At 43.4% G+C, this 14,261-nt stretch overlaps 1 protein-coding gene across 1 annotated transcript in view; it reads right to left on the bottom strand.

The window, feature by feature from the left end:
• The window catches only part of ADAM12 (ADAM metallopeptidase domain 12), a 314,942-nt gene that overhangs the window by 104,149 nt on the left and 196,532 nt on the right, over positions 1-14,261 (bottom strand). The window contains exon 4 of the mRNA XM_081823035.1: positions 3,480-3,558. Within this exon, the coding sequence (XP_081679161.1) occupies positions 3,480-3,558 (79 nt within the window). The remainder of the gene's footprint in view (positions 1-3,479; positions 3,559-14,261) is intronic.

Raw genomic sequence — 14,261 nt, 5'->3', positions numbered from 1 at the left:
TTTTGATTTAATTTATTTATATAGTTATATTTACATTTTTGTTTCACCTTGAACAGCGTTAAGAATTTACATTTTTAAGAAAATGGTTAGTAATGTTGATAGCATTCCTGTGATTCTCAAAATCTCTGTATGGCAATAGTTATGCCTGTCTTTGTGTTCTTAATACCATTGCTTGGGAATTCTTCTTTCTTCACGATTAGATTTGTTTTTTGTTCATTTTACTAATATTTTCAAAGAACCATCTTTTGGCTTGACTCTCTCAATTTTTTTTTGGTCTTCCTTTTCATTAATTTCAGCTCATCCTTTAAAATCTTTATTTCTGAGAGAGGTATATTTAAATCTCCCTCTCTGGTTGTGGATTTGTCAGTTTATTTTAATTCTTGTGATTATTGCTTCACAGATTTTGAGGCTATTTTACTGGTACACATAGGTTCACAGTTATTTTACCATTCTTTTGAATTGTTCCTTTTATCATTAAGTAATCAACCTTTTTATCCATAATAATGCCTTTTCTCTTTGCCTGAAGATCTAGCTCGTCTGATACTAATGCTAAGACAGCAGCTTTCTTTAAGTTAATATTTGTCTAATATGTATTTTCTACTCCTTTCACAATCATTTTGTATTTTGAGTGTGAATCTTGTAAAAATTATGTAGCTGGATTTTAAGTTCTAAGCAGATATTCTGTTTTTACTTTAACAAACAAGTTCAATCTATTTACATATAATTAGATTACTCTGTTGACTCATTTTTATGTAATTGTTTTGTGTTTTATATCTACTCTGCTTTTCAAATCCTTTTCCTTCTTTCCTGCCCTCTCCTGAGCTGATACACTATTTTTGTTCACCGTCGATTATTTGGAATTATATGTTCCGCTTTTCTATTCTTTTAAGGGTTATACTTAAATTGGCAAGATATTTATCAAAAGCTGAAGTTAATCTGTATCTGTATTATTGTCAAGTACAATACAAATTCTTAAATTTGTACTATTTGCTCATCTTGTCTTAAAACATCCAAATTTAGTCATTATTGTTGTAATTATTATTTTAAATAGCTTACTTAAATTTATTCACATGCACTTATTTTGCTTACTATTGCCTCTGATTCCTACTACCCTTGCCTCTTGCGTTCCATTTCTTTCTTCCTGCAATAGCCCCTTTGGTAGATACTCTGTTAGAATTTGAGAATAGTAAATTCTCTCGTCTTTGTGTGCAAATGTATTTTACTATTATTTTTGTAATTTTCCCTTGGTTTTCTGAAACTTTAATTTTGTAGTTGCTGACAAGAAGTCTGTTGTGGGTTTGCTTGTCATTTTGTACAAATGTCTCTTTTATCTCAGGTGGTTTTATGATTTCATCCTTGGTGGTCTGCAGTTTTACTACAAGCCATCCTGGTGGGAATTTATTGTTATTCTTCCTACTTGCGATGCATGTCTTTCTTCAATTCCGGGACCTTCTCATCACACTCTGTTTAAACACTGCTTCTTTTCTATTTTCTTTCTTTCTGTATCTTCACTCTGGAATTCCTTTTTTTAAAAAATAGATTTTATTTATTTATTTATTTTAGAGAGAGAGTGCACGAGTAGGGGGCGGGGCAGAGGGAAAGAGAGAATCTCAAGCAGACTCCGCGCTGAGTACAGAGCCTGACGCAGGGCTTGATCTCATGACCCTGAGATCACAGCCTGAGCCGAAATCAAGAGTCAGACGCTCCACTGACTGAGCCACCCAAGTGCCCCTTCACTCTGGAATTCTATTAGTTCTATTCTGTTGTCTTTAAAATATTTACAAATTTGTCTGATTTTTCTATTATCTTGCGTTCCCAGAGGTGCTGGTTCTCTTGTTATTCTTGTCCACCAATGCTCACTTATAGTGGCTTTTCTCACTGTGTGTTTTGTAATTTTGATTTGGGACTCATCAGTATTCTTTGTTTTTGGCATGGGCGTCTCATGATCTGAGCCATAGAAATATCTCTACAGAACTATTTTGGGTTGGCTTCAGCCCAGGGGACCCAGGATTGCTGATTTGGGACCAGTCAGGCTATGATTGGTCCCAATATATTTTTGAGGTCAATATACTGACTGGGAATTACATTTCTATACAGGTATTAGAAATTTAGACACTAGTCCACCCCACTGCAAACATATACTTATAAGGCTAGCTGGGGTTTCAACTTCTCTGTTTTTTATGAGAGCTTTCTTCAATCCAAGATACCTTGAGACAATTCTCTTCGTTGTCCCTTCTCTGGACTAGAGTTTTTCTTGTCCCTTTTTCACAGAGGAAGCAGCTCTCTGGGGGCCCAGTTTTTGTGGACCCTCAGTTGTAGGTGCCCACTTCTCTTGCCCCAAATCCCAAGCACCAGGTAACCCTTTGAGGTCCCATGACCCCAACTCACCAGCCTACTGCTCTGAGCTTACATTCCCTCTTTGTTGCTGCCTCCGGGGATTTCCTGGACTCTCTTTTAAGCTTGACCAGGTATTAACAAAAGTTCATAGACGGTTATATTTTATCCAGGACTTCTATGTGCTTTCTTCAGGCTGGAAGATCAGTATTAGGTCATTCCACCAAATAAACTGCTATGAGTCTGAAGGTATCAATTTGTACTTGCCATGTGCCGAACACGTGATAAAGAAAAGCAGCGTTGGCATAGTTCACAGAAGGGAGAGATCCCTGCTGATACTCACAGCTGCTTGACAACACTTCAGCTGTAAATGTAAAGCCTTCCTCTAAGCTAATTCTTTTTAAAACAAATATCCACAGCTTTTTATTTTTTAAGTAATTTTCCTAGTCCTCAGAGGGCAGCAACTCTCTTTAAATCCCTATATTCACATACACAGGCTGAGCACAGAGGGTACCCAGTAAGCACTTGTTAAAGGATCAGATAAAATTAGCATCTTGTCCAAGTTACATATAAAACTTCAAATACCAGGAAAGCTAAAAGGTGATAAAGGTCATATTATAGTAACAACCACGATATAGAACTATATTATTTATGGTGGATTTATCATTTATATAAATAAGTGGCTTATACATTTATTTATGGTGGATACACTTACAATAGGTAGGTTGCATTTCTAATAAGTGGGATACATTTATAGGTTCACCAGAATCAGGTTTCCTTTGAATTTCTTTAAGATACTTAAAGTGTAACACAGCTAAGTTCAGCCCAGGGATGACTGCTTTCCAAGCCATCTTGAACTTTTGCTACGTTTTCTAGAAAGGATTTGCCTAACTGAGCATCCCCTAGTGATTGGAAGGTGGTTTCAAGATCAGCCATACCTCCAAGGCCTGTCCTGGCACAAAGCTGGCCAAGGCCAAGTTTTCCTGGAGCTAGGATGCAATGCCCAAATCCTGAGTGATGCACAGGCTCTTCATGGGATCTAAGTGAAGAATCTGGGCGTGTGACTTTGCTAGGATAAAACAGCTGCAAAGTGCAAGCCCAGATTTGATAGCACGGGATCATGGGGGTCTTGTTGCCGGACTTACCGTGTGATTTCGACTGAGGGAGATATCAGTGCCATCTTGCAGATAATGAGTTTCTGTGAAACTGCTAGCAATGAGACCTCTGTGGAAAAACAGAAACAACACACAAAAAAGATGAGTGTAACATCGTATTGATAGGTTGCTTGTGAGTTTCTAGGCCACTGGGCAGCCAGCATCTGACCCATCCTTATTTTACAGATGACCCAATAAGGCTCCCAGAGGACGTTCCACCCTATTCAGGAAGGAGGTGGGAGGAGACCCAGGCAGGTGGGATTCAGACACATGTGCTTTGCACAACAGCACCCACATTACATGTGGAGCCTTCCCTCTCTCTCACCTCATTCCTCCAACATACTCCCAGGCGTATGCACACCCAGCAACACATGCACACAAGTGCACGTGCATGCTGGAACGTGCACAGAACACACACTCTTCTGCAAACCGCATGTGCAGGTTTCCAGGCTGGGAGAATTACCTGCCTGGCTGTCACCAGGCTCTCCCATCTAGAATCAATGGTGGCGCCACCTATTGGGAAAATAATTCTGGGTCCACAATATTGCCCCTGCTGATATTTCCCTGGGTGAGAGAAGCAGCTATCGATATGGAAATGTCAAAGAAGAGCTCAGAACAACAATGAAATGTTCAAAGCAGTGCTACAGGAGGTGAGGAAAAATGATTTCGGACACATTGCAGTATCAAATTTTTAAGATAAATTGAAGGGGAGAGGAGAAGCCCTCTTTATCCTAACTCAAATTGTATGTGGTCCACTAGATCTTCATGGATGAGAGTCAAGCATGAGCTTCTTTATGTTTTAAATTATTTAGCCATTTCTTTTGTAATATGCGCTCTTTTCTTCTTTTTCAACAGAACTAGGACAGATCGTTCCTGTGCTCTTACTGCATGTGAGGTGCTGTGCTAGGTGCGAGGGTACATAGGTAAATAAGGACACTGCAGCCTGGCAGGGTGACAGAGGAGACCCCACCCAGTGTGTGGAGGGCGGCCACAGAGGGAGGCACAGTCTCACTGGGCAGACGGAACATGGTAGGTGGGATGTTGCGGAAGGAGAAGGCTCCACACAGGAAGCCTGCCTCTGGAGCAGCAGTTGGCCAGACAAAGGAGGGGTGGGAGCAGGAGGGAATTCCAGGCAGAGGATGGCAAGGCCAGGAGACTTAAGGTCTGAAATCTGGGGAGCTGGCTGGGTGCGAGACAGGGAAGGGTCCCTGTGCATGGAGCCTGGGTTGCATCTGCCTGGGCAATGAGGAGTTGAGAACTGTCTTAAACACTGGACTTTGCAGGAGGTACAGTGCCTGCCAATGATGCTGTCTCCCCGCAACCCCAGCCTTCAGAGAGTGCGCTTCACACTGTTCATTGTGCTGGGGGTCGCTCGGCTTCCAGTCCAGAGATAAACATGGGATCCAAGCGAGCCCGTCAGAAATCTTCCCTACAGCATGCGGTGAGCTGGGACCTCTGGGAAGAAGTCTTGTCTCCTTGTTCTCAGAGCTCCAAAAATATGCTCACTGGGCTTCCCTCAGACTGGTCCCTTGCTTTCAAAGGACGCTGCCCAGAGGACCAAGCCATCACTCAGCTCTGGCAGAGGGGAGAAAGGGGGAGGCTTTCCAGGTGTGCGGGGGACCCACTTTGCCTCTACTCTTCCCCAATAAACCCCTCTCTTGGGCTTCGGTTGGCTTGAGTTGGGTTTTGCAACCAGAGCGCTGACAAACAGGGAAGAGATGTAAGTGGGAAGTTTTGGACGAAACAGATAGGAATATTTTCCTTACAGTCCATCTCTCCAGTTTCTCTCCCAGCCACGCCCAGAACTGAAAGCAGCCTCCCTGTTTTACATGGATTTCCATATATTTAGGATATGCCTGGCTTACATCAGTTAGACCCATACAGTGGTCTGACTTGTGCTCTGCTTACCAGCGAATGTTGGAGAAGGGTGTGCCAAAAACATAAAACAGACGATCTCTCACACTCACTGACAAAGGTACATGGATCCTCCTGCACCATCCCCCCTTCAGTCTGTACTGATCATGCTGGGGGAGGTTAACCTCCCTGTTGCTTTTGGTCTCAAATCCCCATCTTCTAAGTATCCTTCCTGTGAGCTGTCAGACGACCCTCTGGACAGGCTCACTGTCAGGGAGACTGCAGCCCTGTTGGGATGGGCAGGGGCAGGTGGGGGAGGTGTGGGAGGCTGGTGACCTTGACTGGGATAGCTACAGGGGAGGCCAAGGAGATGGGGACACAAAAGGTCAATGAATCTTTCCAGAGGGTGGTTCTGAAGGGAAGCAGAGAGATGGGGTATGAGGTCAAGAGGCAGGGGCTTGAGGGGAGAGGGTCATCTAAAGGGACAGGCTGGAGAAATGGGGACAGAGAGGGGGTGGGTCAGAGCTGCACAGAAGCCTGCAGGAAGATGCACAGAGCAGAGAGGGCGGTGAGGAGGAGCCAGGAGCTATGGCCTGTGTGGGGCAGGGCCGGTAACAGCCTCAGTGCTCCTGGTGAAGGAGGGGCTTGGTCGGCTCCAAGATCACAGAAAGAGGAGAAAAAGAAAAATGTAATATAATTCGAGTTATAATATTATTACTTCTATTATTTACTGCTTGCTCATAATTTTATTATTTTGCTTACATTTTGTTAATACTTTAGTAATTCCACTCCTGACAGTACTAGATTCTTATTTTGAATGAACCTAATACTAAGAGGAGTAACACACACAGGAATTTGTAGAGAGGTAATTTTTAATACAAAGAGATATCATTTTAAGGCTTTCTAACCAAAAGCTAGTTTGAATGGATGTCTAAGAAGAAGACTCACTTCATGTAAGAGAGACATGGAAAATCTTCTAGGAAAGCCAGGAATTGGAGAAGATGAGGTTTTGGTAGACGACAGTCAGCAAACTTGTGGACAAGAGGAATTTTGGGGTATACCAGCAGAAAGATTAATTGTAATGCTTTAAAATGTGACTCTGTGCAGTAATACAAAGACCCATGAATACTTCAGCCTTTAAAAACCTACTGCTTTATTGCACTACTAGGTATTTATCCAAAGGATACAAACATAGTGATTCGAAGGGACACCTGCACCCCAATGTTTATAGCAGCAATGTCCACAATAGTCAAACTGTGGAGAGAGCCCAGATGTCCATCAACAGATGCATGGATAAAGAAGATGTGGTGTATATATTCAATGGAATATTACTCAGCCATCAAAAAGAATGAAATCTTGCCATTTACAATGATGTGGATGGAACTAGAGGGTATTATGCTAAGGGAAATAAATCAGTCAGAGAAAGACAAATACCATATGATTTCACTCCTATGTGGAATTTAAGAAACAAAAGAGAGGAACATAGAGGAAGCGATGGAAAAAAAAAAAAGATGAAAACAGAGAGGGAGGCAAATCATAAGGGGCCCTGAACTCTAGGGAACAAACTGAGGGTTGCTTGAGGGGAGTGGGTGGGGGGATGGGGTAACCGGGTGATGGGCATTAAGGAGGGCACATGATGGACTGAGCACTGGGTGTTATATGCAACTGATGAATCACTAAATTGTACTCCTGAAACTACTAATACTATGTTAACTAAATTGAATTTAAATAAAGAATTAAAAAAAAAACAACCCTACTGCTTTTCCTTGTTGTCCTGATGTCACTTAAACAGAAATACCATCTCAGTCATACTCTGAGCTCTAAATAATTCTTAAGCATCACTGCAGTTTCCTTTGTTGAAAGAAGGGGAGGCTGGCTGCTGAGTAATGCCCCAGCTTGTCCCCTGAAGCTAAGACACGGATGACACTCCTTTTTGAGTTTTTCTAATAGAATCTGGGAAAGAACTGGCCTTGAGCGCAGGCGCAGGGACAGCACCGTGGGTGTTAATCTTCTCAAAGGGAGGGAGGCACACAGAACAGATGCCCAGGCTCCGTGGGCGTGGCCAGCACCCTGAGCTCAGAGGGGCTGGACAGGCTCATGCCTCAGTTTCCCACAAGGGATTGGGATAGGAGATGGAGGACAGACAGCTGGCATGGCCCCTGGGGCCCCTCTGCAACGATCAAGCCACGGGTCTGTGCTTCCACACGGGGCCCCAGGAATTGGGGGTCCATAGGACACACACTGCACAATAGGACCCATCCTACTCTCTGTGCTGAGCTCCTCCCGGTGCCAGACGGTCCGGTCCACCTCATGTTTCCCTTGGGCTGCGAGGAGCTGAAGGCAGTGATGGGCCTGTCCAGACCCCACTTTGGGATCATGCACTCCCCTGCTTAAAGCCCCAAATGCCTTCCCACTGCATGGGGAGGCCTTCCATGCTCTCCAGGTGCTCACAACCTTACCCTCCCAACACTCCGTGACTGCTAGTGACTCTGTCTACCCCAGCCAACACTGCCTCCTGGCACGTTCTAGAACATTTCACACCCTGTTCCACTTAGAGCCTTTGCATTTACCCTGCCCTGTGCCTGGAACATCCTCCACACAGTTTTTCGTGGGGCTGGCTCCGTTTCATCTTTCAGGTATTAGTTAAATGTCTTTGCAGAGGGTCCTTTCCTGATCATCTTCCCAGAAGTGGCCTCCATCACCGCCACTCCCCACATCACAGAACCCCTTTGGTTTCCTTACTTGTCTATAACCTCCTAAGATTCTAAGCCGCAGGAGGGCTCTTTGCCCAGTCCAGGCCCTGCGCCAAGCCCTTTATATGCATCTCATTGAATCCTGATAGTGCCTACTATCTGGCTCTGTGGGTTAGATCCCATTTTTATCCCAATTTAAACAAGGAAACTGAGATACCGGGAGGTTAAATGACCCAGCCAGGCTCACCCCATCCGTGGCGGCATGTGAGTGGTTTTGGTGTAGAACCTGCGCTCGTAACCACTGTCTTTACAGGCTGCTCAGGAGCTGTTGTACTGAGTGTCTGCAGCAGGTGCTGTGCTAAAGGGCTGGAGAAGCATGTGTCAAGGGAAAAAACACATGGACGGATGGATGGATGGATGGATGGACGGATGGACTGGTGAATGACTGAATTTCAGGAGGATGCTGCAGGCATAGTCTTTTTGTCTAGGGCTATCCCCTCCCAACCCAGGTATCCCATGTTTCATGTCTTTCTTAGGGACCACTACTTGCTGAGGAACCACAGTTGAAACAGAGAATGTGCTCACTTGAGGCTTTCTAAGATGTGTGTCTAATTCAAAAGGGCTAGAAGTCAAAGGTCCTTTGGGAAAACAGAGGGGCAGTCGGACAATGGCCATATTGGAAATGCAATAGCAATGGGCCCATTTCCTTTAGATTGCCCCAAGGAGAAAATCCAATTAGATGGATGCTCTGTGTCAGCAAATGAAAACAGAAGGTGAATGCATAATTTCATGAGAACTGCTTATTAGATGAGTTGATCTAACACGGAATTCTGTTCCTCTCTACAACAGAAAATAAAATGCCAGGAGTTGATTTTGCTATTCTCCATATGTTTTGTTATTATAAGTGACACCTCAATATTCTCTCATATAATATGTTTTGTGCTGGGCATCGGGAATAAGACACCCCCCAAACTCACCATCTGGTGAAGGACAGACCCAGAGAGTGGGGAGAGCTCCATGATGGAGATATGCCCAAAGCACTGGGGGAGTTCAAGGAAAGGCTTCTAACCCAGAAGCCAGCCTGAGGGATGTGGTACCCAAGTGAGTCAAGAAAGATGGGGAAGAAGAAATCAGGTTGAGAGGGGATGGTTATGTGGGAAATGGAGAGGAATGAGGAAGAGAATATTCCAGATAGGGGTAACCACATTCGCAAATGCACAGAGAGTACAGGAGGAGCATGCTAGTGGGGGATGGGCACAGGAAATGTGAAGCTGTGTGGAGTTGCAGGTGTTGGGGTGTAAAGTTTGTAGTAGGGAGACACACTGTTGCTCAGATAGGCAGGCTGGGGACTAATCCTACAAGCTGCAAGTGTTGCTGACCTTATTCCGTGCAATGGGGAGCCATTAAACTTCGCAGTGACCTGAGTAGACACAAGCTTTGGAGCTAAAGGCCACTCTGACAGCCATGTAGATAAGCCTTTGGGGGGGAAAAACAGGGGCGCCTGGGTGGCTCAGTCAGTTAAGCGTCCAACTCTTGATTTCAGCTCAGGTCTTGATCTCAAGAGTTGTGAGTTCAAGCCCCACACTGGGCTCCACGCTGGGCATGGGGGGGAAAAAAAAACGAAAGAAACAAAGGCAGCAGGAAGCTAGTGTGAGCATCCAAACAAATGACCAGACCAATATATGAGCCTTTGGGATGGGAAATTCAGAAGAGGGCACAGAATTAGGAACCTCAGTTGACAAGTGAGATGGGTGGTTCATACAGGACGGAAAGGAGACGGTACGTTCTGTCCTGGCCATGTCGAATGTCAGGTACCTGGCAGACATGCTCGTAGATATCCAGCAAGCAGCTGACTCTCTGAGTCTAAGGTTTAGAGAGTGGCTTGGAGTGAAGACAGAGATGGAGACAGACAGCACATGCTTTCTTTACAGGAGAACAGGTACAATCTCATCCTTTCCAGTCGAGCACTGTATTTTCTAATTTCAAAATCTTTGGGTATATCTGGCTAGAAACGATCATTTATGATTTACATTAAAACACTGTGATGTAGATAATGTTTTTCCTTATAAAATATCTTACCTTTCTGAAATGATTTGTGTATTGAAATAAAAAAAATTACCCCCAAATTGCCTTTTTAAAGTTAGTATTGCAATGATCCCACTTTAAATTTACTAGTATATAATTTAGTTCTATAGTTTGAATGAGATGGATTTCATCGAAATGACATATTTTATTCTCCAAAGCATAGGAGAGCTGGAAGAAACACCTACTTATTTTTACTTCTGGGATGGCTTTCTCTGTCCTCCCTCCATTAACATCTCTCCCGTGTTCGGCCAGGACTCTGTTATGGGCCTTTCCTTGCTCTGCCTTGATTCTTAGTGACTCGGTTTCTCTTGCATTGGGTAAGGGGCAGAAACTACATCCCTAAGTTAGCAAAATGCCTAACACACCAAAGTGCTTAATAAACCGATGACAGACACAGAATCATTAGTATAGAAAAGCAACCCAATTTGGACAGAATGTGTTCAAACTAATTGGATCAATTAAAAAGAAAAGAAACGTGGCTCCAAAATGTGGTCACCGATCCTGGAGGGGGTCTGGGGTGGGGGACAGTCACATTCACTCCCTTGTTATTTCAAGAATTCTAAATGCTGTCAGGTCATCAAGACCAGCCTTGACAACTTGTCACCAATTTCAATTTCAGAACTGCAATGAGGGAAAAGCAAGCTTAGAGATTGGCACCAATTATTTAGAATATGAAAAACTCATTGATGACATGTCAACTTTTTCCTATTATTTCTTTGAAGACTATACATATGGTTTAAGGGCTTAATTATTCTGTGCAGCATATTCATGCAAAAGCATCACAAGACAGCTCTTGTTTGTCAATTACACTAGCAGGCACCGCGGATACTTTGCAGTTAAATCGCACGCACACTCGTGATCTCTCTAGCAAACCCATTTGGTATTCAAAGCATCCAGCCCAGTTTTTTGCTGAAGATTTACTTCGCTACAAGTTATTATTCCACAAATTACCAAATCATTCATATATAAATTTGGGTAATGGTTTTCTTTACAAGAATTTGGAAATACAGCTATGAATACGTTCTTATGAGGGATAAACCATCTGGAGCTTCAACAAAATATAACACATAATAAAAACCCAAATTAAAAATCATGATCAGGATTTTCCCAGTTACTAAAATGAATATCCTTTATAAAATGATCTATTCCTCAACCAGAGCTAAATAAATATAGAGAAAAGATCGACAGGAAAACCAATATGTACCCAGACTGGATGCTTCATACACTGAAAGTAACTCCTAGTTTTCCGTGGAAACTCTGCAGTGGCCAGAGTCACGGGACTCCTCACGCTCATATCATTGGCTCTTCCGGGCTCTTTGATGGAGAGATCAGACAACTGAATAATTCTCCATAAAGACAGTGCACTGAGGTATGAAATAAGAGGAGGAAAATGAAAATAAGAAAACGAACCCAAGACCTGCTGTCTTCTATGTCTCAGCTTTGCTGGAACTTCCTTCACAGCCTTGTCCTTGCAAATACTTATGCTTTTTGTTTTCCTTGTAGGGAAAGTCATCCTGGTAAACAAATGATGCTCTGGTTTCTTGATGTGGAGACTGAAAGCAAAGCCCTATCCCCATGACCATTTATGACTAGTCTTCACCAGCAATGCCATCTCCCTGCTGATGTTTGCTTATGGATGTCGGGCCCTGGGACATCTGGGTTTCAAGTGCACTTTCGAACTTTCTGTTGGCGGAGAGCCTGTGGTGTAGAGGTTGTTACCATCTGCCCGGCAAGGAAGAGGGAAATACACAGAGAGGTTAAGGGACTTGTCCAAAGCCCCACAACCAAGCCAGTGGAGACTGAACTTGGCTCTATTTGGCTCCAAAGTCCACCTCATCCTAACCACTGGTCAACCCTGCTTTGCCAGGAAAAAATGGAGCACGTGATTCTTAAGGTTTGAAAAATAAGTACCAGCAAATCATATTGTATCTTTTCCTGAAATAATTGTTTCCACCCTACAAAATGGGGCTCATGCTGTTTCTATAACACTCCACTTAATTTAGCTACAAAATTCAAATTATTTTTGGTTATAATTTTGGTATTTGGGATCCTAACTATTTCTAGCTGCACAACTGTAAGAGCAATGAAGCATTTACATCTGATGTTCTTTTGTTATTCTCTATTTGCTAAAATACTCAAAATGATTAAGCAACTTTTTCCCCTCAGAATAAAAAAAAAGTTCCCTCTCCCCAGCTCTTTCTCATTTAGTTTCACTAACTATAATAAATAAAACTGTTGAGACAGCATTTTGGAAACTGTAGGGGAAAATTAAGTTCCCTGCAAAATAGTCCCTAATGTGCTGCTTCCGTTTTGCCACAAATACACAGAATTTTGGATCAAATCATGGGACATTTACACTGAAGTATGTTATTCCCATCCCTTGGGGCTCTTCAGATGACCTCATCCTTCCCCAGAGTGAACGGATTACAGGTGCCGCCAGGGACTGCTGTAGCCTCGGGAGAGATGTGGATAAGGATGGGGGGCCATATTTGCCGGCTGCATTTTCCAGGTGAGACATGAGAGGTGAATGATGAAGGGTTCCTACCACTGCGGCTCCTCAGCTTCGTTCCACGGGGGCCTGAAGCGTCATCGGGCTACTCTCTCCCCTTTACGTGGCTACCTGTGGTTCCAGTGGTTTTTTTTTTTTTAAAGATTCATTTACTTATTTTAAAGAGAGATCAAATGGGGGGAGGGGCAGAGGGAGAGGAAGAGAGAGAATCTCGAGCAGACTCCCTGCTGAGTGCGGAGTCTGATACAGGGCTTGATCCCAGGACCTGATCATCCTCCGTCATGACCTGAGCCAAAGTCAAGAGTCAGATGCTTAACTTACTGAGCCGCCCCCGCGCCCCTCAAAGTCTTTTGAACGTGGGCTTATTAACCGCTCTGGGTGGTTCTTGATGGGATATGACTGTCTTCATAGCATGAGATTTATCAAGTTCAATTAACATATTTTTTTAAAGATTTTATTTATTCATTTGTCAGAGAGAGAGAGCACAAGTTGGCAGAGCGCAGGTAGAGGGAGACGGAGAAGCAGGCTCCCCGCTGAGTAGAGAGCCTGATGTGGTGCTCGATCCCAGGACCCTGGGATTATGACCTGAGCCAAAGGCAGATGCTTAACCCACTGAGCCACTTGGGTGCCCCCAGTTTAATTAGCGTATTTTTTAGAAAAATAGGGCTGTGAGACAGGAAAAGTTAGAAACCCAGCAACCCATTCATTCCGAAGGTAAATAAAGCCCCCTAGCCACTTTCTGCAGACGGGATTGCAAGACTAGATTTTATAGGTTAGCTTACATGGTCCTCTTCAAACATTTCTGCCAACACAGGTAAAAAAGCTGGGCTTTTTTAAGCTTCAGAGTTTTTTTTCTTCTTTTGAAAAATAAGTTGGCCAAATAACAGCATCAGTTGCTAACATTCGTTTGAACTCCTACTAAGCAAAAGCACTTTATGTGCATTATTTTATTTGATTTTTACAACAACGCTAGTGGGCTGATTCCTGTTTTGAGATGAGGAAACTGGGATCATATAGGGGTTCAGTGACTTGTCTAGGGTCACACAGCTGGAACTGGGCAGATGGTCTGACTTCAGAGCCCAAGATCTTATTGCTATGCTTACATTTGCCTTTACTGTTCATCTCTCTTTCAAGGGACACTATATTTAACATGCCAAATCCTAACTCTGAAAACAATTAGAAAGAAATTGTAGTTTGGGTTGGGTGGGTCTATTTCCCATTTATTGCTATAGGTTCAAAATGAAAAGGAGCAATTAGGGCAGTATGAGTCAGGGCTCTGTTCACCTCTGGTCTGAAGAATAATTACCTATGAGGAGTTGTTTTGTGTGTACTGGCGTAGAAAAGGTTGTCACTATCCCATAGAGAAAGGTCAAAAGTTCAGTAAGGTAAGCGAATGAAGAAGGAAGCCCATTTATATTTTTTAGTTGGTGCTAAACAGTATCTGAAAATAGTCGAGTAGGTTTGACACCAGAAGTAAAGTCGACCTTCAATCATGTCCTAATTGCCCATCGTGCCCTATGATGGTGGTCCTTCAATCATGTCCTAATTGCCCATCGTGCCCTATGATGGTGGTCCTTCAATCATGTCCTAATTGCCCATCGTGCCCTATGATGGTGGTCCTTCAATCATGTC

The sequence above is a fragment of the Leptonychotes weddellii genome, chromosome 6 (assembly GCF_054177405.1).
Source record: "Leptonychotes weddellii isolate Sample4059 chromosome 6, ASM5417740v2, whole genome shotgun sequence".
NCBI classification, from domain to species: Eukaryota; Metazoa; Chordata; class Mammalia; order Carnivora; family Phocidae; genus Leptonychotes; species Leptonychotes weddellii.
Note: the sequence above shows the minus strand (reverse complement) of the source record. Positions and strands in the feature narration are given on the sequence as shown.